Source organism: Diadema setosum, chromosome 11, assembly GCF_964275005.1.
Source record: "Diadema setosum chromosome 11, eeDiaSeto1, whole genome shotgun sequence".
NCBI lineage: Eukaryota > Metazoa > Echinodermata > Echinoidea > Diadematoida > Diadematidae > Diadema > Diadema setosum.
In genome coordinates, this window is record NC_092695.1 from 13,999,083 (window position 1) to 14,022,480 (window position 23,398).

The 23,398-nt window shown below is 40.6% G+C and overlaps 1 protein-coding gene across 2 annotated transcripts in view; it reads left to right on the forward strand.

Moving 5' to 3' along the window:
- LOC140235240 (alpha-N-acetyl-neuraminyl-2,3-beta-galactosyl-1,3-N-acetyl-galactosaminide alpha-2,6-sialyltransferase-like) overlaps positions 1 to 23,398 on the forward strand; it is a 116,265-nt gene that overhangs the window by 29,580 nt on the left and 63,287 nt on the right. For both annotated transcript variants that reach the window (XM_072315271.1, XM_072315272.1), the window contains exons 3-5: positions 7,085 to 7,494; positions 10,217 to 10,324; positions 11,321 to 11,568. In XM_072315271.1, coding sequence (XP_072171372.1) covers positions 7,085 to 7,494; positions 10,217 to 10,324; positions 11,321 to 11,568 — 766 coding nt within the window. The remainder of the gene's footprint in view (positions 1 to 7,084; positions 7,495 to 10,216; positions 10,325 to 11,320; positions 11,569 to 23,398) is intronic.

The window sequence follows — 23,398 nt, forward strand, 5'->3', positions numbered from 1 at the left end:
AGGACGAGCTTTCCATACTGGCCGATATGGAATACGATGAGAGCGATCCACGCGCAGGTTACTGTACAGTATCGGACGGGGGGGGGGGGGGGGGAAACAGAACAGTGTCATGCAGCAACGACCCCCCTCAACTAGCGGCGAAATTCGCTGCAGCAAGTGGGGGTGGGAAAGCCCTCAACCCTGAACTTGCCAGCAGCATTGATTACATGTTAACACACAAGCTCGATGAGAAGAGCATGGAAGAGACAGCCGAACGATACTGCGAGTCCCTGAGCGTACCCAGGGTAAACTTAACCTTGTGGGAAAACCTAAAGGCTCCCACTCGCGCCAAGGATGCGAAACTTCAACGTGTTCAGAAGGCCCTCATCAGAGGGATGACAGCATTCGCACAGTCACTGGACATAGACAACATGTCTGATGAACAACAGGACGCGCTGGCCCTACTAGCGAATGCTAACTTCGAGGTGAACACGCTAAGAAAGGAGTTCATTAAGCCCGAGATTGACCCCAAGTATGCACACCTGTGCAAAGCCACCACTCTTTCCTCCAAATTACTGTTTGGGGAGGATCTGAGTAAGAAAATCAAAGACTTGCATGAGGAACACAAAGCCACGGCGGGGTTTGTCAAGGCTAGCGAGAAAGCTCACCGTGAGAGAGAGAGAGGGCTGCATACAGACCTTATCCTGCCTTTTCAGCCCAAAGAAGGTAAAGAGAGGCGGGTTGGACAGTGAGACAGACACAGGTGCAGCGACTTTTTTTAGGCGCAGGAACGAGAGGAGCACCTTCGTGGAAACGGAGAGGCCCACCAGCACCTCACACCAAGTCACGTCCTCTGCCATCCCAAGAAGGGAAGAACAAGGCAAGGGACCGTCCATCTCATCAGTAAACTCACCTTCCAGCACACATGATAAGGTATGTGGCCTAGAACTAGAGTGTCTAGGTGGCGACATGTCACATTTAAATGTTCGAGGTCAAGTGAGGTCATACAGTACCCAGTGGGAAAAGATTACAAATGATCAATCTATTCTAGACGCCATTTCTGGTTACAAAATTGAGTTCAAAGATAACTCTCCTCCCCCAAAACAAGGCAAGCTGCCGTTTGAATACCCTCACAATCAGGAGGAAACGGGAGCTATTGAGACAGAAATACAAAGCTTGTTACATAGAGGAGTCATTGAGGAAACTGTTTTTGAGAGTGATCAGTTTGTGTCTAACATCTTTCCAAGACCAAAAAAGGATGGAAATAGAAGGATCATCCTCAACCTCTCAGAACTCGACCAGTATGTAGAGTACAATCATTTCAAAATGGATAATTTCCATACTGGCACGCAGCTTCTATCGCAAGGGCCTCTATGGCCTCACTATCTATGGCCTCACTTTACTTACGGGATGCATACTATTCAATCCCCATCCACATAGACCATAGGAAATACCTGAAATTCTCATGGCAGGGGAAATTACACCAGTTCAAGGCTCTGCCAAATGGCCTCAGCTTGGCACCACGAATGTTCACAAAGATACTCAAGCCAGTGTTTGCAAAGCTAAGAGAAGATGGTCACAATGTTCTGGGATACATTGATGACACTTTGATCCTCGCAAAAACAAAAGAGCTAGCTAAAACAGCTGTTGAAGCAACATACCAACTGTTGGTGAAGTTGGGGGTTCATTATTCATTCAGAGAAGTTGGTGTTTGAACCTTCCCAGTGCATAACTTACCTCGGATTTGAAATCAAGTCTGAAACAATGACAGTCACTCTTCCACAGGTGAAGAAAGATGCGATTAGGGCCCAATGTTTGGAACTTATTGGTACAGATAAGCCATCAATTAGGAAAGTGGCTAGTGTTATAGGGCAGCTTGTGGCTGCTTTTCCTGCCACCAATATTTGCTTTTGTGGTACAGAGCACTAGAGAGAGACAAGATTTGGGCACTGCGGTTGAATCGGGGCCATTTTGACAGAGCCATTAACATAACAGAGGCTGGTTTGGAAGATCTGAGATGGTGGATGGCTAGTGTACAGTCTTGTTCCAAAAGCATCTTGGTAGTGAAGCCTGAAGTCATGTTACAAAGTGATGCAAATAGTGAAGGCTGGGGAGCTACGAATCTAGGCACATCTTGTGGAGGAAGGTGGAGCTCAGGTGAATGCACCATGTATGAGAAATTTGGGCTTAATTATATGGAACTGCTCGCTGCCTTCTATGCCATCAAATCACTTTGGAATACATGCATTGACACACATGTGCGAATACAAATTGACAATACGACTGCAGTGGCGTATATCAATAACATGGGAGGATCTAGATCAGCACCATGTAATCAGTTAGCGAAAGCTATTTGGGTCTGGTGTGCACATCGCAATGTCTGGCTTTCAGCCACACACATACCTGGCAAGCAAAATACAGAAGCAGACTACTGCTCACATAAGTTCAGTGACAGAACTGAATGGATGCTGAATAGGATCATTTTCAAAAAAGTGCAGAGACAATTTGGATCGCTAGATATTGATCTATTCGCATCTAGGCTGAACAGACAGCTGCCTCGATTTGTATCATGGAAACCAGACCCAGAAGCTGAAGCAACTGATGCATTCAGTCTTGATTGGGGAAAGTACAAGGTCTACGCTTTCCCCCCATTTTGTTTAATTGGGAAGTGCTTACAGAAGATAATCCAGGACAAGGCTCAGGGCATCCTGGTAGCACCAGACTGGGGTACACAGGCCTGGTATGCTTTACTACATGGCATGCTAGTGGAACCTCCTCTGTATGTGAAGAAAAATGTTGATCTGCTGTTGCAACCAGTGTCTGGTGATGCACACCCCCTTAATGACAGAATTAATTTGTTAATTTGCAGGGTCAGTGGAGACCGTTCGCTGACAGAGGACTGCCAGACCGGACAGTAGACATTATGTGTGCTGTGTGGAGAGAGGGTACAAAACGGCAATACACTACATACCTGACTCAGTGGAGAAAGTTTTGTGAGAAAGCTAACTGCGATGAACACGCTCCACAGATTGAGGCGGTTTTGGAATTTTTCTCATTTTTGTTCTATGATAAACAGTTGGGATACAGTGCAATCAACACTTCTAGAAGTGCACTATCAACATATGTTACTTTCGCGAATGGAACGCTCACAGTAGGGTCACATCCACTTGTCACGAAATTCCTAAAGGAGTGTTTGATATGAGACCGCCATGTGCAAGATATAAGGAAATTTGGGATGTGCGACCAGTGCTAAACTATCTCAGAAAACTGTCACAGCTCAAAGCTTGACTTTAAAGCAGCTTACATGCAAAACTGTCTTGCTGATTGCACTAACAACAGCACAACGAGTTCCAACTCTTCACAAATTCAGGTTGGATGGGTCAAAAATCACAAAGAACAAGATGGTTTTCTACATTGATGAACCCATCAAACAAACAAGACCAGGAGTAGTTGGGTGCAAAGAAGAAGCTAAAGCGTATCCAGTGGACAAGAGGCTGTGTGTGGTACACTACTTTAACAGGTTGGTGGCGAGAACACAACCATTTAGAAATAGGGAACAGAATCTCTTCATCAGCTACAAAATACCACATGCTAAAGTTACAGTTTCTACAATTGCACGATGGATCAAAGTTATCCTCCAGGAAGTAGGAGTGGACATACAGGTGTTCAAGGCACAGAGTACACGTGCGGCAGCTACGTCAGCAGCAAGAGAAATGGATGTCCCCATTGAGCACATACTGGAAACAGCAGGATGATCTCATGAGACCATGTTCAGAAAATATTATCGTAAGCCTATCCAGAAGGGCAAGGGCAAGGACTTTGGTACCATGGTACATATGTATCTTTTTTTTTTTCTTCTTTTTCCTTTTGTTACTGTTGATATGCTGGTTTTGTTAATGTTATTGTGTTTTCTAGTTTTCTAGTCTTCTAGTCTTTTTGTATGAACAGCACAAGTGCACCTAGAAACGCCAGTATGAAGCGCCATATAAATGCAATTATTATTATTATTATTACTGAAGGCTGCTTCATGATTCGGTTGTGACCAACAGCCACCCAGTGAAGGTAAATTTATCACTGGCAGTAAGGCCTTATTCTGCATGGCTGCATGAATTCCTACTCTTCAAAAATTCACACAGAATCTCGTAACAGAGATTCTGAGATAAAATAGAAAAATTAAACAAGAACTTACCTGTTTGCAGTTTAATTTGTATTTTATGAGGAATCGGGAGTAAGAGATTATGTGCCCGCCACTCCCGGTTCCCCTGTAAACAGTGTTAATAGGATCAGGAACTCTGCAGATGACCAATAAGTTCATTTATCCAAGGGAATTCATGCAGCCTAAGCTCCGACGAAAATTGATGCACATGCGCGAGATCCCGGTATTCACACATAATCTCTTACTCCCAACTCCTCATAAAATACAAATTAAACTGCAAACAGGTAAGTTCTTGTTTAATTTTTCTATTTTCATCTTTTTCTTGAAAATGCCATTATGAATTTTCACCAAACTTGGCAGGTAGCATCCCTAGGGGGATAGAATCTCATTCCCATCAAATGGGCACCATGCCCCACCTGGGGGGCCCCAGGTGCCCCCCCCTCCCAACCTCCGAGATTAAGGAATATTCAATGATGTTGTTCTCTAGAATCAAAAGTGATGGGGCTTTAAGTCTTCTTTTTTTTCAAACCTGCATAGTCCAACATTCTATAAAGTACAGTGTACCTTGCAGGTATTTTTAACCAGTGTGATGGAATATGCAATGGACACCATGCCCCCAGCTCTTAAAGCTACCCCACCACAAGTGTCCAATGTTCTCAGGTAAGAGTCTGCCAGAATGCATGGAAGGTGAACTTGCGATACTCAGGTGAGCGCGAAACCCCCGGGTCTCTTGTTTTTCTTCATCATCATATAAGTAGTAATACGGTCTGTCCCCGAAAACAGGGGTGGTTGGATTTACCTCACAGCTCTCATAGCCACACCTCTTGTGCCTTTTCACCATCTCTCCTGATTTGGGGCATCCTCCATTCTCAAGCCAACCTTCCATATTTCTCCCTTCACCTGTTCTGCTTTTTTTTTGGGGGGGGGGGGGAGGGAAGGTCATCCTCACTTTCATGAATCATTCATTTTAAACTCTAGCACTTTCCTCAGGACAGCATTCTCATCCTTCCCTAACACATGCCTAACCACCGCACTCCATTCACCCTTGCTAGCTGTTCTACTGATAGCTTCAACCCAAGCATATCTATCATATTTTTAGTCTTTTTATCCACTAGTTTCACACCACACATCATTCTCACCATTGCTCTTTCTGTCCTCAAAGTTGCCATTTTGCTTTCCCCTCAAACACCATGTCTCACTCTCATTGCAAATCTCACACAACTCCAATGCTCCCTTTCATCTTCAAGGAGAACCTTTTCCCATATGATAACTGTCCACATTCCCTGAACTTCACCTTGCCAGGTAGCGTTCTTGCCATGCAGCGTTCTTGCCATCTCAGTTGCTTTACATTTGCCATTTGCATTCACCCTATCCCCCAAATAGCAAAACCCCCTTACCATTTCCATGTCATTACACATTTCCATGTTGTGTGATGATGCCAGCTTTCTAACTCTGTTCTCGCATGTTTCTCAAATAAAATCTCTTGGGTTTTCTCTTCATTTTAGCACATCATCTATGAATTCATTTCCCACATTTCATACACAACACTAAATTTGTCATGACATTTTTCCCACACATCACATGGACTGACCTTCCAGTACTGATGGACACTTCTCCTGCCAGTCCAGTCATCATCACTTTTGTCTTCTTGAGATTTATCGTCAGCCCTTTGCTCTCAAATGCCACCTTCCACTTCTGAAACTTTTCCGTCAATACCTCCATTGTCTCCCTATCAGAACCAGGTCATCCGCATACAATACCTTTAGTAGCAATCCCTCTCTTGCACTATCCATAACCATGTCAGCCACGATAGCAAACAGCAATAGTGACAACACAGATCCTTGATGCATGCCAACTTTCACCTCAAACTCCTTTGACAGCTCTGATCCAACTCTAACTTTTGTCTTTGCCCCTGCATACAAGCTCATCAATGCCCTTGCCATTATCTGTGGTACACCTCTCTTTAATAGCGACCACTCACTCAACTACCTTCCTTGGAACCCTATCAAATACCTTCTCCAAATCAGTGAAGCACGTGCACAACTCTTTATCTTTATCTTTGTATTCCTCTTGCAATCTCATTAGGATGAACAATGCATCTATTGTCCCTTTCCTGGCATAAAGCCAAATTGAATGTCATTCCATGTTATGATTTTACCAATTTTCGTCTCTAACACCCTCTACACAATCTTTATTGCATGTTCAAGTAACTTGACTCCCCTTCACACCCCACAACTCAGCATATCTCCCTTTCCAGTTTCACTACACTCGGTGTCCAGTCATCTGGCATTCCTCTTTCCTCCTATACACTTTGGTAGAGTCCAATCATTACAGCAACCCCATCTCTCCACTTGCGATTTCCACACTTACTTCTGAGAGACCAGCTGCTTTTCCTGTTTTCACTTTTCTCACTGATGCCTCCACTACTTCTTTTAGAGTAACCCTCTCCACTAGCCCCTTCACCATAGCAGCTCCACCCTTTCATTCTCCTCATTCACAGTTCTCTCCATATACTCCTCCAAACTCTTGCTCTGTCTTTTTCATACTTGCTAAATTGTGTACTACCAAAATGTACACTACATTATTTTCTTGTTTGTCGTTCAGGTGTGTTATTATGGTTAGGCCTACATACTGTCAGAACAAAATACAGCTGTGAAGCCTTACACAGAATCTGGTTTTCATATATCTGGAGAATTACCCTTTATACCAAACTGATGAATACTTACATTCTTGAGCAGCTTTCTTAAGCAGTTTTTAGATGTGGTTCTTTCACATGGTATCAAAAAGGCATTTTTTTTTTTTTTTTTTGTGTGTGTGTGTGTGTCATTACGTGAGAGAGGAAAGGATAGATTGCAAAAAGCTATAATGATGTCATAATTCAATCATATTGTAATCAGGTCATCTTTCCTGTAGCAGTTATTGTACTCTTGTGCTACTTTGTCTTTTCAGCCTTTTACCAATAGATACAATACATGTGCAATAGTCTCCAGCTCTGGCCAGCTTCTGGGCAAGAATGCAGGCCAGGAAATTGACAGTGCTGATTGTGTCATCCGAATGAATGCTGCCCCCATCAAGGGCTTTGAGAGGGATGTTGGTAGACGGACAACCATCCGTGTTGCCTGCTTTATCTCTTCCCATCACCTGACTACGCAGGCAGAGGATCTCCTAGGGGGTGTGGAAGCACCTGAGGTGGTGCTCTTCTGGGGCCTTGAAGCCCCCCGGAGCAGGCGGAAGGCTCAGTCCATCCCCAAGGTGACCAGCCTCCAGCGCCGATTTATGAGCATCAAGTTCTACTCTCACAGCAATGACGGTGAGCTCACGGCCAACAGGCTCTTTGAGAGGGAAACAGGAGCCAGTCGGTAAGTTTTTTACACTGTAGGTGACATAACAAACTCTCACAACTGCTGACAACAAATGAACCAGCTGATGACACCTACTGAGTGTGTGATACCATGCTGTTGTCTAGCAATCAAGGTTCAACCTTGGATTTGTAATGAAATAAATGAATATATAATGTATGCAGTTAATAATACACAATGAATGCACAACTTTGTATGTATAGTACTGTACATGCACACATGAATTACATGTAAACAAACACTTTATATCTGCAGACTAATCAATTCAATTTACAAGGCATGTATCCATTGCCACTCGTACCTGGTTTATCAAGGAAATAATGACATGTGCTTCATGTTTAAACTGCTTTATTTTTTTGAATTACCCAAATGTAGTATACACTGTAACTAAGTTGTGTTCAGTAAACCAAATGCACAACTGGATTACATATTGCAAAGCAATACATTATTAGTACTATGCAATAATCACTGCATAAAACAAATTATACCAACAATTCCCTATGATTGTGTCTAGTATGAATTACGCTAGCAAGCAAATATGTACAGTTGTATTACCTGTACTACCAGTAGGCCTCACAAACACTAGTGACCTGCCTAAACCTATTTTCAATCACAAATTCTACCTGTCTTATTCATATATGTGACCCTGCATCACAAAACCAACAAGAAGTCGCCAGACATGGATTTTTAGTTTAGGGCAGATTCTGAAAAAGCAGACATGGTGTATAAACTCATTTCAAATGGACTCTCCTAACCTATCTAAATACGGGAAAGAAAGCACAAATACTGGAAATGTGTGTACTGAGAGGTTCTCAAGTATAGGATCTATTCAAGAGCTTAAAGGGACTGTACAGTACTGGTTGAGGTGCGGGAGTCATGTTTTGAACATTCCCAAGTGAGATAATGAAAAGCCTCTTATGAAATATGAAAGAGCATGTAATTTTAAGAAGGATTCAACGTTTATTTGATGAAAATTGGTTTTCAAATGGCTGAGATATCCAAAAAAGTGTTAATAATAAAAGGCGACATGCCACAACTTTATTAGGATCTCTTTGTTTCACCTTGTTTTTGGATATCTCAGCCATTTCAAACCGATTTTCTTCGAATAAACTTTTGATACCCCTTAGAACTGCATGCTCTTTTACATCTCATAGAGTGGTTTCTGAATATCTCGCAAAACATTAAAAGCTAAATCCTCACCTCGACCAGAACTGTACACACCCTTTAATCTATTCAAGCCATGCTCTGTGCAATCGATTGGACAAAAACATTGAGGACGTAAAACTCTACAGCAACAACAATGAAAGGATTATCAGATTAAGCTGGAATTGAACATGCTCTATCAACACATTCTATCCATGATTAATACCAACTTTCAGAGCAACATTATCTTTTCAAAAGTTATTAGAGTTTAAAATTAATAGTGTGTAAAAGGTAAGAAACCAAATGGGGACACACCTCAGCACTCTATTCTTAAAAAAAAAAAAAGTGTTCTAAAAAAATTGCTAAAAACACAATTTCCTGTTCATTTTATGATCCCAAACTTTAGAATTATGTAGAAGAATTGTTTGTTTGGAAAAGATGAAAATTCAAGATTGACTGGGTTGACCCATTTTACCTATTTTGAGTCTTCACATAAAATCAAGGCTTGTGACTTCTTTTGTTGGTTTTTGGATGCATGTTCACATACGTATATATAGAACTGCACACTATTTGTGCTTTACTCAATACACCTACAACCTTAAAATCTTGTTTGCATTTCTTTCCATCATTTCCTTTACTTCTGTAACCACGTAACCACTTGTTTGTATACTACATGAGGTATGAACTGAACCATGCGCTCACTGTACTGTATCCATATAAATGGTAAAGTACATACACTATGTATCATACACATTTTTTTTTTTTTTTTACACATCTCACATACCATCATATTCCTGACTTTATAACAAAGCAGGAAAACAAAGCAAGAAAATTCAGGTATCATAATATCCAATAGTTGTCTACTTTTACATGGGGCTCATCCAAAAACAACAAAATAGCAGTGACTTTTGGCGACAGTGACACTATGCATTTCACATGTCTCTGAAGCTGCAATATGAGAACGCCCTCTATAGCCCATGCAAAGAATCGCAAGCCAAAGGCTCTTGCTTATGACATCACCAACAAAATGCTGTCTACTCAGTTTCTTTCTACAAAATACTGTCTGTCATTCACCAACTTGATGATTGGACAGCACCCACCACCAGTTAAGGATTTTCAAAGTCAAGTGGAAATCAATGTGATATCAGTACTGTGCCAGTGGATGTGATACTGACTAAATTTTGTGCTCTACATTCACAGCTTGTCAGTGTGCTTCTACGATAGGTGTTTCTGTTCTTGTTATGTGACTCTTGAGATAAAAAAAGCACTGCACTTAACATGTTCAGTCTGTGAATAGATTACTGTAATCATTTATTTATTTTGAATAGGGGATGGAAGGTCAAGTTAAATTAGATTCATCTCTGTGCATTGAGTTCTTTAGTACCTGGTATTCATCATCATTTTTAATGTAAGCAATATGTGTAACATTTTTTTTTTTATGATGCATGTCAGTATCAATGGATATATAGTAGAAGTTTATGACACATATAACAAAATACACGAAGAGTAGCAACTATCTTTTTTACACAAATGACTAAAGAAAATGATGTTTTGAGTGTGTACCTAAATTGTTGTGCAGGATGGATACAAACAGCTGGCTTTCAACAGGCTGGTTCACCCTCATGACGGCTTTGGATATCTGTGGGATGGTGCGTGTTTATGGCATGGTGCCGGACGACCATTGCGTGTAAGTGTTGCGGCCGTTCAAATTCCAAGCACATTTGCGAGAGAAGTTAGAACAAAAATGTGCACTTTGCCCTTTGCTGCTAGACGTGTGTCACAGCAGCAGACAAGAAGTGGATGATGTTCCTGTTCCTGTATTTGTTGACAAAGGCTCAATCACACTTTGTTTAGGCTTGCTGAGTGGAAAAAAAAAAATGTGGTCCACTGCCCTCAGCATGAAAAGTGTTAGGAGTGTGGTTCTTTGTGATGTCTACTGAATTTCATGGAGTGATATTTTTGCTACGTGTGTGTAATTTATAGACAATTGGGTTGGTGACACAACTGCTGAATGGAAAGTCTGTAGGTTTTGGTGATGAGAGCTATATCAGTGTTGGTGTCTGAATATGCGCTAGCTCTTTACACCCATTTACAAATGCATTTCAAAAATATGATTACCAGCAAGTTCATTGGTAAGTTTCAAACCTGTGATTGTTCATAAGGATCACAGTTATGTAAGTATTTGTTGATGTATAGATATATTTATTAGTTTTCTTTCAGTAGGGTGGCTGTTTCAGTGGCTAAAAACACTGTTTTTCTTTACTCTACACAGGATTACAATGAAACACAAATTCATGGAAAGTAATGGCATGTAATGCATAATACAGCTGCAATGGTTAATTTACAACATAACTTACAAAATGACTACATTGTTAAGTATTGTGAAAACAGGATAAACTTATGATAATTTGATATATAACATGGCAGTTCACTGACAAGTGATGTATACATGAAAAAAAACAACTTTTGTTGTACAAGCAAGTTCATTATTAAGTTTGAAATTTGTGATTGTTGATAAGGATCACGGCTGTGTAGAATTAACATTTGTCGTAGAATGGCAGTGATATGAACTTTGTTCCAGGCCTGTTCTAAATCATATAGGTAAGAATGACACAAAGATGCCTTGCTGTGTAATGTATATATCTTCATTACAACCCCCCCCCACTTTTGTCTTATTGCATAGCCACAACGAACTTGAGAGTGTCAAGTACCACTACTATCAGCCCAACACATCCCCCACGGAGTGCAATTACTATAAGGTGCATGAGGCCACCCCTAAAGGGGGCCACCGTTTCATGACAGAAAAGGCAATCTTTGCGCGCTGGGCCCATCACTACAACCTGACATTCCATTACCCAAGCTGGAACCGCAGTTTAGAGGAGGCCGCCAAAAAGTTGGATACCCCCTTCGCCAAGCTATTCCACTTGAAAGGTAGGCGATGATGAAACTGTGTCTGAAAAGAGACAGGAAATATAAGAGCAATGAATGTCAAGCAAGAATCAAGAGACAATCGCGATGAAATGCTGCATCACTTCTTGTTATCCACTTCCTTACTGTCTCGCCTGCAACTCACCATCAACATTTTCTTTACAACTGTCTTCTTGTGGGTTTCTGTCTTGGTGATGGTGGTAGCTGCTGTCATTTTCTGCCTTGGAGTTGGGAATGTCTACTGTCATCCCTACATTTGATTTCATGCGGAGAGCCATTGGTCATTAATTCACACACACTTTATCATCAAATGCCACGGAAGAATCTTTAGTGTGCATACTGTCTGGATCATCATACTCATTTATAATTGTCTGATGTAAATTCAGTCTGTCATGATTTCATTTCTTAACACTTGTGTGCTTGTGAAGTTAACTCTAAGGGTTGTCTGCTTTATTGGTGAGGTTGTGGTAATTCCTTAGGATTTAATCCCTGCCAAGCTTGAGTCAAACTCAAAATATAACTGTCTTATGGTTTGACGTATAGAAGCATGCTGCTCATTTCTTTGGTGTGATTTCTTCTTTATATGTGGAAAGCTGTATTAATTGCCTCAAAATCAAAGTATGACAAGGAGAAATATGCATTCAGTGGAGACCCAGAAGCAAGTGAAACAGACATAAAAGGTCTGGGTGAAATGAGGCAGATACAAGCAGCATTAGGACTATGCATCCTGCAGAACGAGGGAAGTACATACCTTCATACACATAGAAAAAAAAATATCATGTTGGATTCAGTGTCAACCAAACTTGGTAGATATCTTACATACAGGGCAATTATAAGTTTTTATGTTTTCACAGTCCACGGCAGTTACAAAAATCAACCGACTGCCAGAATTCCTCAGTGCTAGTTCCATGACTGATTCAGCCTTATGTTTCATTTCACTGTGAAGGAAATGCCTTGGTAAGATACAAAGAGACAAAAGTTACTTAGGGGTAGTTAACATATTTGTAACCCCATTTTTGCTCACCTGAGCCAAAGGCTCATGTGAGCTATTGCGAGCATTCACCTTCCAGCATCCAGCGTGAATAAATTTTTACATTTTACAGTTGAAAACACCATGACTGATTTTCACCAAACTGTGGAGCTAGCATCCCCATGATGATAGGATTTCAATTTCTTCAACAACAAAAAAAACATGCCCCCGCCCCCTTTTTTGAGGCCCCTGGCATCCACAGCCCCCAAATTAAGGATACATCATTTTATTTAAAAATCTCTTGTAGAACCAACAGTGATAAGGTTCTCAATTAATATTATGAATAAGTAGATTAATGACTCTAGTTTCATGTTTGTGTATGGCTGATTTGGGATCCAATTTTCACATTTTCATCTTTTTCTCGAATATGCATTGTCATATTTTCACCAAATATGGCAGCTAGTAGTCACTAGAGTGGAAGAATGTATTATATACTACTAGGAATATCTTACCTTTTGTTTATCTCTTTACCAGTGCTGTATTCTCCAATACAGCCACTCTTTAGCTCGAAAATGAAAAGAACAGTAGGTGGGAGACAACTAAAACTAACCCCAAACTAAAGAAAGAACTGCACGAAATGTTCACATGCCCCCTGACTTTAGCCCCATCAGCCCCCAACACTTCCTTCTTTTCTCCATCTCGCCATAGTCACCCTGGGCTCTTCCTGAACTCTCCAAAATTCCTGCAATTTTGGATCTTTCTTCTTGACCCTGTGGTGAGATGTATATTTGCCTTTTTATCTGTAGTTTGTGCTGACACCTTTGTTAGGTTTTTGGATTTGTCCAAAGTAAGAAAGTATTTTTTCAGGGACCAAAAGTTCCCCGCTGAATTTGTAACGCTATAACGCAGGGTCGATAGCGGGATGTCCTCCAATTGTGTCCCTTGGCCTTTTTTGCGTGCTTCTCACGCACACGCATTTAAGATGTCTGTGTGTGAGTGTCGTTTCTTTCCCCAATGACTTGATCACGCGTTCAGATTGAGCCGCCATGCGTAAATATTTCAAGCTACCTGACAACACTTTTTCGCCATGCGTATTTCATTTTTTGCCGAGAACGCTGGGTGAAGGAGTGGTGCCTAGCCTGGGCTTCCCCAGCTCGTCTGTGTCAGGGAAAACCCTTTGTTCAAAGTCCACCAGACTTCACACTTACGCCCGATGCGTTTTGGCTAGGCTGGGGTGCGTGTTCATGTCCCAACAGCTGTTGGGCCGCTGGACAGAGAGGGAATCCAGCGAGCATATCAACCTTCTAGAGTTGAAAGCGGTTTGGTTTGCCCTTCGCAACCTCGAGCCTTCCATTGTAGGTCGCTCAATTCTGGTCCGATCAGACAACAGAACAATCGTTGCTTATATCAATCAACAGGGAGGAACCCACTCCATTCCGCTGTGCAAACTGACCCTCTCCCTCTGGGAGTGGAGTATCCAGATGAGAATTCATCTCCGGGCTCAGAGAATCTCGAGGCAGACTTCCTTTCCAAAGGGAGCTCTCTCCCCTCAGAATGGATGCTTCACAGGGAGGTTTTCCAGAGGATTCATGCGGCACTACCAGATCATTTGGAGGTAGACCTTTTTACCTCAGCTCCGAATGCTCAGCTTCATAAGTTCTGCTCTCAGGTGAATGACAACTGTGCGTGGAAAGTAGACACAATATCCTGTGATGCTTCCCACAGTCTTGGAAAAGATCCTCCAGGATGAGGCAGACCTATTTCTCATAGCCCCCTTTTGGCCTTGGAGACCGTGGAGACCGCTGAGCCTCCTGGTAAGAGTCCCCAGAGCTCTGCCTGCTCGACACGATCTTCTGGTGCAACCACTCTTGTCTGTGAGGCATCACAACATTAAAGCCATTCATCTTTCTCTCTGGCCTCTCTCAGGCAACAAGGCGAAGAAGCAGGCCTTTCTAAAAGAGCAGCACAATTTGCGGCAGAGTCTCTCCGAGAGTCATCTCAAACTACTTATGATTCCAGACTCGAACACTTCAGGAAGTGGTGTCAGGTGTGATCTTGTGATCCCATTACTGCCTCTGTACTTCAGGTTGCGGATTTCTTGGTCGATGTCTTTGATAAAGGTCTTGTTCTGGCTGCGATCAGGTCCTACAGGTCAGCTATCATTTCCTGCCATGAGGGCTTTATCGACAGAGGTCAGTATCTACTTCCCCTTTCCTTACCAAATTATTGTGGTCATTCTTCTTGAAAAGGCCCCTGGTAAGGTCCTTGCTTCCTGTGTGACGCCTTCCCGCCGTTCTTAGGTCTCTTGCCAGGGCTCCCTTTGAACCGATGGCCAAAGCTTCCCTTTAGAACCTTATGTTGAAGACTATTTTCCTGATTGCCATTGCTTCAGGCCATAGAGTCAGCTCTTTGCATGCATTATGTCTCGATCTCGGACATATTCGCTAGGAACCTGCAGGGGTAAGGCTGGTCCGTAGGCCAGGCTTTCTCGCTAAAAATCAGACTGAGCCCTTGAAACCGGTGAAGATATTCCTTCTGAAACTTTCCTCGCTCTCCTCGATCGAGCAGGACAAGACCTGGTGTCCCATGTGAGCGCCAAAATGGTATGCAGAAAAGACAAAATTGATACGGCTTTGTCTTCATTGTTCGACTCGACCTTGGCTTTGTTTGGCACTGTTTCAGCGGCTACCATCTCCGCTTAGTTAGTTGACTGCATTAAGATGGCTGGTCCAGTGGCCATCTTTGCAGACTCGATTCGAGCCCATGACACAAGAACACTCAGCTCTTCATGGGCAATTTTTAACGGTGGAGGGCTACGAGATATCCAAAACGCGGCCTACTGGTCTAACCCAAATTCATTCATTTCTTGCTACCTTAAGGATGTGGAAGACAAAGATCTTTTGGTAAGCATCCTTTGGTGAAGCAGCCCTTCAAATGCCCGCTAAGTCTACCTTTGTTCCTGACTCTGGTTTTCGGAAGTCTTCTCACTAGCACTCTTTGTCTTTCGTTTCCAAACCTTCCTTTCCGCTGAACTGGTATCTGTGCCAATCAGCACTGGTTAAGAGATAAACAAAAGGTAAGATATTCCTAGTAATATATTATGATTATCCGAAGGGATATATCTTATATACGAGAGGAGTATCTTACCTTTTGAGTTTCCCACCCACCTTCCCCCTTGATTATGTGGTGGTTGGTTTACCTTTTTCTTTTTATCCGGCTACTGGAGGAAGTGTGGGGGCTGATGGGGCTGAGGTCAGGGGGCATTGTAGCCTTTCACGCATTCCTTTCTTTGGTTTGGGGTTAGTTTTAGTTGTCTCCCACCTCCTGTTCTTTCATTTCTGAGCTAAAGGGTGGCTGTATTGGAGAATACAGCACTGGTTAAGAGTTAAACAAAAAGTAAGATATTCCTCTCATATATATAAGATATATCCCATCAGGTAATCATATTTTTTACAAATAGGTACCATGCCTTTCTTTGAGGCCCCTGATGGGCACAATGCCCAGGGAACCAGAACCACCAAATTTTACCAATCTTTTCTAGATAGAATATATCTGATAGAATATAGAGGGATAAATTGTACTTGTACAAATGAGCACCATGCATACCCCCACACCCCCAGGATATCCGAGAGCCCAAAATTTAGAGAATCTTTATCTACCATAAGACTAGAAATGCCCAGAGTTAGTGAGGGTTTTTTTATGGCAGATAAGGGTTGGCCTCCCAAGGGGCTAGAATCACATTTTGATCTTCTTTTTTATGACCACAAAGTATTGCTGGAAGCATTATGTTTTCGAGTTGTCCGTTTTTCCAGTTGTCCGTTTTTATGCCTCCGCCACGAAGTGGTGCCGGAGGCATTATGTTTTCGGGTTGTCCGTCCGTCCGTCCTTCCGTCCGTCCGTCCGTCCTTCCGTCCTTCCGTCCGTCCGTAATGAATTTTGTGGACAAGGTAACTATCGAAACCTGTTGAGGTATCCTAATGAAACTTGGCATGTATGTGTATTAGGGGGTTAAGTTGTGCCTATCAACTTTTGGGTGCACATGCTCAAGCTCAAAGGTCAAAAGGTCAAGGTCAAATACATAAAATTTCACTATTTCCACCATATCTATTGAATGCCTGAAGATATTTTCTTGAAACTTAGTGTATACATGTATTACCCAATTAAGATTCTCTGGTGAAAGTTTGGGTCATGAGGTCAAAGGTCAAAGGTGAAAAGGTCAAGTAAAAATATTAAAACTTCTTTTTTCTCTCCGTACCTTGGAAAATTGTTCAAGGTATCTTCATGGATCATAGTATATACATGTACTGACTGGAAGTGATTATCTAGAGAATGTAGGGTTCATGGGGTCAAAGGTCAGGGGTCAAAGGTCAAGCACAAGACTTCAAAATTTTACTATTACCCTCATATTTATGCAATGCCAGCAGGGTTATTTTTTTACACTTGGTGTATGCGTGTGTAACCTAATAGAAATTCTCTGGAAAGTTTTTTTTTTCTCTTTTTGCCTCAAAGGTCAAAGGTCAAAGATCAAGTGAAAGTGCTGAACTAACTTTTTCCTCCATATCTCGGAAGTGGCTCAAGTTACCTTGAAACTTAGTACATATTATGCATGTTCTACCTGAAAGTAATTATAATATGAATTTTAGGGTCAAGGGCCAGATGAAAATGGTAACAATTTACTATTCAATTCAAAAATTGCACTTTTTCTCCACACCTGTACCTTGAAAATTACTCAATGCCTAAATGTATGAATGGGTCAAAGTCAAGTTAAAGTCCTTAAATCCCTAGATACATGCTCTCCTATTCATCCAATCAAACCTACGTCAAAGAAGGTGAACATTCAACACATTTGTGACAAACTTGTCATTCCAATATTTTGCCAATTTTGTGAAAATGTAATCACACAGTGTCCACATGTACTATCTAGACCTATTGGGAAAATCATGCATTATGGCGGAGGCATACCAGTCGCCAAAGCGACATTTCTAGTTCCATTCAATTTTGTGGACACAATTGAGTGGACAAAGTTGGGTATATCAACTTTTAGGTCCACATGCTCAAGGTCAAAGGTCAAGGTCAAATTTGCACAATTTCACTATTTCCCCCGTATCTATGCAATGCCTGAAGGTATTTTCTTGAAACTTAGTGTATACATCACCTGATAAAGATTCTCTAAGTAAAGTTTTGGGCCGTGGGGCCAAAGGTTAGTCTGAGATGCTAAAATTCCACTTTTTTCTCCATATCTCAAAAAATGGCTCGAGGTATCTTCATGAAACTTAGTACAAATGCATGCACTGCCTGTCTGTGATTCTCTTTGGACATTTTGGGTCTTGGGGTCAAAGGTCAATGTCAAATTCTCAAAATTTTACTGTTTCCACATCTGTGAAATGCCTGAAGGTATTTTCTTAAAACTTAGTGTGTACAAGATTCTCTTGGAATTTTGGGGTCATGGGGTCAAAGGTCAGGTTAAAATGCTAAAATTCTACTATTTCATGCTGAAATTATACTTTTTCTCCATGCCTTGGAAATTACTCAGTGCAAGAACTTAAAACTGTTTATAAACATGCATTACTGCACAATGATTCTGTAGGGAAAAAGTGTGGTCATGGGGTCAAAGGTCAAGGGAAAGTGTTCAAATGTCACAATTTTCAAACATTTTGAAAGTAGATCAAAGAATTGTCATGAAATTGGATGTTACCGCTTACTGATTATTTGAAGAATTGTGGGCCATAGGGGTCAAAGGACAAGGGTCAAAGGTCAAGTAAAAATGCTCAAATCTCCAAATACATGCTTTCCTATTAAAACAATCTAGCCATCCATCTTAATGAAACCTAGTTCAAGGAAAGTAAACACTCAGCACATTTATGACAAACATGTCACTTTAAATTTTTGCCAATTGTCGTCTCAAATTGTCAAGATGTACTCTAGACCTATTGGGAGAAACATTCATTATGGCAGAGGCATACCAGTCGCCATAGCGACATTTCTAGCTCAAAATGCATGGTCAAATTTTCAACAAACTTGGCAGGTATTATTGCTAGTGTAATAGAATATACAAATAGACACCATGCCCCCCCCCCCCCAAAAAAAAAAAAAAAAAAATGCTCAAGTTTGCTAGGTTCTTCTTCTTATAGGTGATAGTCTGCAAGAAGGCATGGAAGGGGAACATGCAATACTGGAGTGAGCACTAGACTCACTTGTTTCTATGTGGGGGTGAGAAAATATCCTTTCCTTGAAAATTGACTTACTCTATCCTTGTTCTGGTCTTTAAAATTTTCAAGAGATATCTCTTAGACACTACAGAAGTCCTGTAACCTGTAGTATTAAAGTGTGTTCAGTAGACATAAGGTGTGAAGTGTTGTATTACAGATCTATACTCTGTGATAAAATCAATTGGCCATCGATCAGTCATATAGTGTAAACATCAATGCAGTGGTTCATTGGTAAATCTGCCAGGGATCTATAGATGAGCTCATGAGCCCGATATAACTCTTGTTAAAAACAACAACTTTGCATTTATTCAAATTCATGAAATTCTTCCGTCGAGATGTTTTCATTGCAACTGATTGACAAATTGCCCTACATCGATGTTGATGTAGGGCAATTTGTCAATCAGTTGCAACTTTGCATTTGTTTTTTGAAACTTTAATTTGTTTTCTTTTCCATTTTGCTCTGTAAATACCAGCCCACATTAACATTGACCTATTACAATAACATTTACTCAAAGTGTCATATAATTCATTTACATCCTGTCTGATTTCACTCAAACTTTTGCTGCACTGTTACTATGGTTATACAAATTCTACCAACATCCTCCAGAAACTGAATGCCTCTTTATTACAGGTAAACCAAATTCTAATATGTTGTGGATTGAGTGAAAGAAGCACTATTAGTAGAACATATCAGTGAAAGATAGGGGAAAAACTGACAATCCAGTCAAAAGTCATGAATTTAAAGTTTTGGTGCTGTCACATATCAATAAGAAGACTAAAAATGCAGTTCATGACATCATATGAAGAGTTTATTTGCAAAAGGGGTTAGATCCATGTTTATTACTTTGGAGAAAAATTGGTTTGTTTGTGAGAATTTGTGCACAAGTGTACGGAAAATCTAAATCTAATTTTGCAATAATTTCTATTCAAACGGTTGTCTGGAGTTGAAATTTTCACTGTAACTAACTTGAATGGTATTCTGTGCATTGATGCTAATAACTCAATTTTCATCAAAAATGGATCTAGCCCCTTTCGCAAATATGCCCTTCATATATTGACAACAGAATAGAGAAAATATAAAGAAAATTCAACATATTTTGACTTTTCTAACATATTGAAAGAGCAACTGACTTACTACTTTCAGAAAGCAGGGGGATTGATATTACATACTTGCCAACCATTCCAGTTTAAGTATAACCTGAGGATTTCTGAGGATTTTATACCATAAAAAAGGAATGTTCCAAGTTTTGGAAAGTTGACATCTGATTATTCAAGATATGAATATATATATATATAATATGCCTTCTTGCACTTTGCAGTAATCATGGCAGTTGGTTTAAATACGATACAAAAAGGTCACAAAATCCCTGGCAGCATGGTGGGAAATGCCATATTTGAGCAGAAAGCGCTATAAATCACCCCAAAACTTCCCAAGCATCTGCAACTCACTGATCCCACACCTCTCTGCATATGCATAGCAAGTACATTGGTGCACTACAAGTTTGCTAAAGGCTGTATCTCACCAACGGAGACGTCGTCACGACGTCTCCAACTTATCAGTCGCAGCAGTCGCGAGACATCTCCAACATAAAAATGGCTTGCGGTCTCACCGAGGAGACGTCTCTGAGACGAGTTATGGCAGGTGTCGAAAAATTTCAAATATGAGGGAGCCATTGCAGGATCACCTGACATGATCTAGGCAGGATGTCAGCATGCAGATGGGTCACATGGTTTCTAAAGTAGGTCAAACAGCGTCAAATAAGTCGCGGAGACGTCTCCGCGACCTCGCACCAGTTTTTCTGGTCTCCAGCAGGTCTCGGTGATGTCTCTGAGACGTCTTGGAGACATCGCGGAGACATCGTGGAGACGTCTCAGCAGTCGCGGATATAATAAGTCTCCACGACGTCTCCGCAACTGATGGAGACGTTGCGAAAAATCAAACATGTTTGAATTTCCTGCGACTCCTCGGAGACTCCGTAATTTTCAGGAGACGTCACGGAGATGTCTCTGCAACTAGCAAAATCTGGAGTCGCGACCTAGTCGCGAACTAGTTTCAAGCCCGGTGAGATATCCCCTTCACAGGGCTGCCAACTCGCACGCATTGAGCGTGAGACTCGCGCATTTTGGTCCTTTCTCACTCTAAAACTTTATTTCATTTGCATGCATTTCTATTGATCTCACTCATTTTGACTCCTAAATTATAGCATTGGCCTATGGGAGTCTCACTCTCAACTAGTTTCCGGTGTTGGCAGCCCTGTCTTTAGGTATACAGCTACACAATATATGTGAGCAAATCTGTGAAAAGTCAAAGGCTCATACACAGCTTAATGGTGCACCACATATTCTTTCTAGGGTATGTGTGTGGCCCTAAAAAGGGCCTACCCAATCCCAATGTTTCGCCATGGAAGCCTTCAAAGATTTCATCATACACTGCGTGTTTATATAGAAATTTTAATAGTTACCAGATCTACATCCACTTACAAAGCACTTTGCAGAAGATGAAAATTATTCCTCAGTAATACAATTGAATATGTCTCAGTATAACATGGGCATATATGATCAGGTTCATGGAATGAGCTACACCAAAAGGAAGAAATGTATATATATATATATATATATATATATATATATATATATATATGACTGAAGACGAAAAAAAAAAAAAGAAATAGCAAAGCTCTGTTCTAGGGGCACAACTTGTCTTTTCAAAGGTTAATTATTCTGAAAATTGTGAAGAGTTCCTTTACCCAAAACTTAAATTGAGTTTGTAAATCCTAAACAAGATATGGTTCATAAAACCAAAAATGAAGTAGGGTTCATTAATCCAAAAATAAGGAATGGTTCATCCCCCCCCAAAAAAAAAAAAAGTCAAATAGACTACAAGGATTTGGTAACCTGAAAATGAATTGAGGTTTGTTCAAGCAAAAATGAAATTAGGTTTATTAATCTGAGAGTGAATTAAATTGCATTTGTTATTGGCTCAGAAATGAAATAAACTACTTTAACAGAGACCTTAATTCTCCTGGTTTTAGGGTTACATTTTGGCAATTCCTCCTACTCTTCCCATTTGAGTTTGAATTTTCCTGGCTCTAACTACATGTACAGTATGTGTCTCCCGCTTAAAATTTAGCTTGTTTCGTCCCCGAACCACCTCTTTATTTAACACATGAATATCCATGATCTTTATCATTGGATTAAATACCTCATTTAGTTTTGTTGATATGGCTAAGATAGCACCAGAGAGCATCTAAACCTCAGAGTTTTCAGTGTCCTTTTAAATTGAGCCTTGGACCCTGGTTACAAGGGACATCATGCTTCACATCTGTGATATTGTGCATGTGTTCGTGCCATTAGAGTCTCCACTTTGCTAGGGGGTCAAGGCAGGAGAATCTCTAGTTTGATAAACCTTTCATAAAATACATCAAATGCAGATAAATATTCACATTTCTAAAATCTGAGCAGCACCAGAGTAATCAACGTTATTGCAATGCTCATAATATTTGCGTGATAATCTGCATTGCAACTAGACTTTGAGTATGTGAACACAATTCCAAAAGTAGAAAAGCACGTGGAGAGTGCAGATCTCCACAAAGCAGCTCATTTCAACCATATATGTTAGGACAGTGATCCAGATCACTACCAAAATAAAATCATCTGTTCCTTGTGTCATTATCAGCTTTTGCTGAAATTTTCATCCAGATCTGTTCATAACTTTTAGGTTATGTTGCGAACAAGCAAACTGACAAACAAATGCTGGCAAAAAAACCTTTGTGGAGGGTGACAGTTTGTTATTCCAAACTCAAGGCTCTTAAATCCAAAAATGAAATGAGGTTTGAATTCCAAAAGTTCGTTTATCAGAAAATGAAAAGAGTTGTTTTTCCAAAGCTTAATTAATCCTATAAAAAGAGATAAGGTTCCTAAGATTTGCTATCAAGCTTTTCTTTTTCAATTTTCAGATTAATGTACCTGTGGTTTAACAAACTTACGGAATATAGCAAGAAATGTTCACAGTAACAAACCCTGTTTCATTTTCAGATTATCAAATATTAAGTATAAGGAATTTGATTGATTTTCCTTCTTATCACTTCTCTCCTTTCCCCTCCCCTGAAGAATGAACGACAAGTATAAAGTTCCTCACACTGCAACAAACAACCACATGCAAGCAACTAATTTATCTACATCTCTTGTACAGTAAGTTAAGCGAAATGTTCATGAAGGAGTATCTCAGTGAGCAGCAAATGTTTGCAAATGTGAATTTCAACAAATTTTAGGTTTTGTCAGTGTTAATATAGAGTTGCAATGTTTGTTAAATGTTAATTTTTTTTTTTTGCAACAAGAATAACTCTTTGCAACTATTTATGAACCCTGACAAAACTTTAAAATTTGCTGCGTTTGGAGACATTGGCCAGTCAGTGAGATACCCCCTCAGTGAAGAATAAAAAAAAAAACATTGATGGCGGTAGGTAGTTGAAAATTTGACACCCATGCTTGTGGAAATTTCCTCAAAAGCCAAGTGACAGGCAAAAGAATGCCTTGCATTATATGCGTTCCTTCGGTAGTAAACAGCATGTAAATGGCATGGAAACAGCAACGAATGTCTAAAACTAGTTTGTAAGTCAAAGACCCTTTGGATCGTTGGGAAGTCATGATTCTA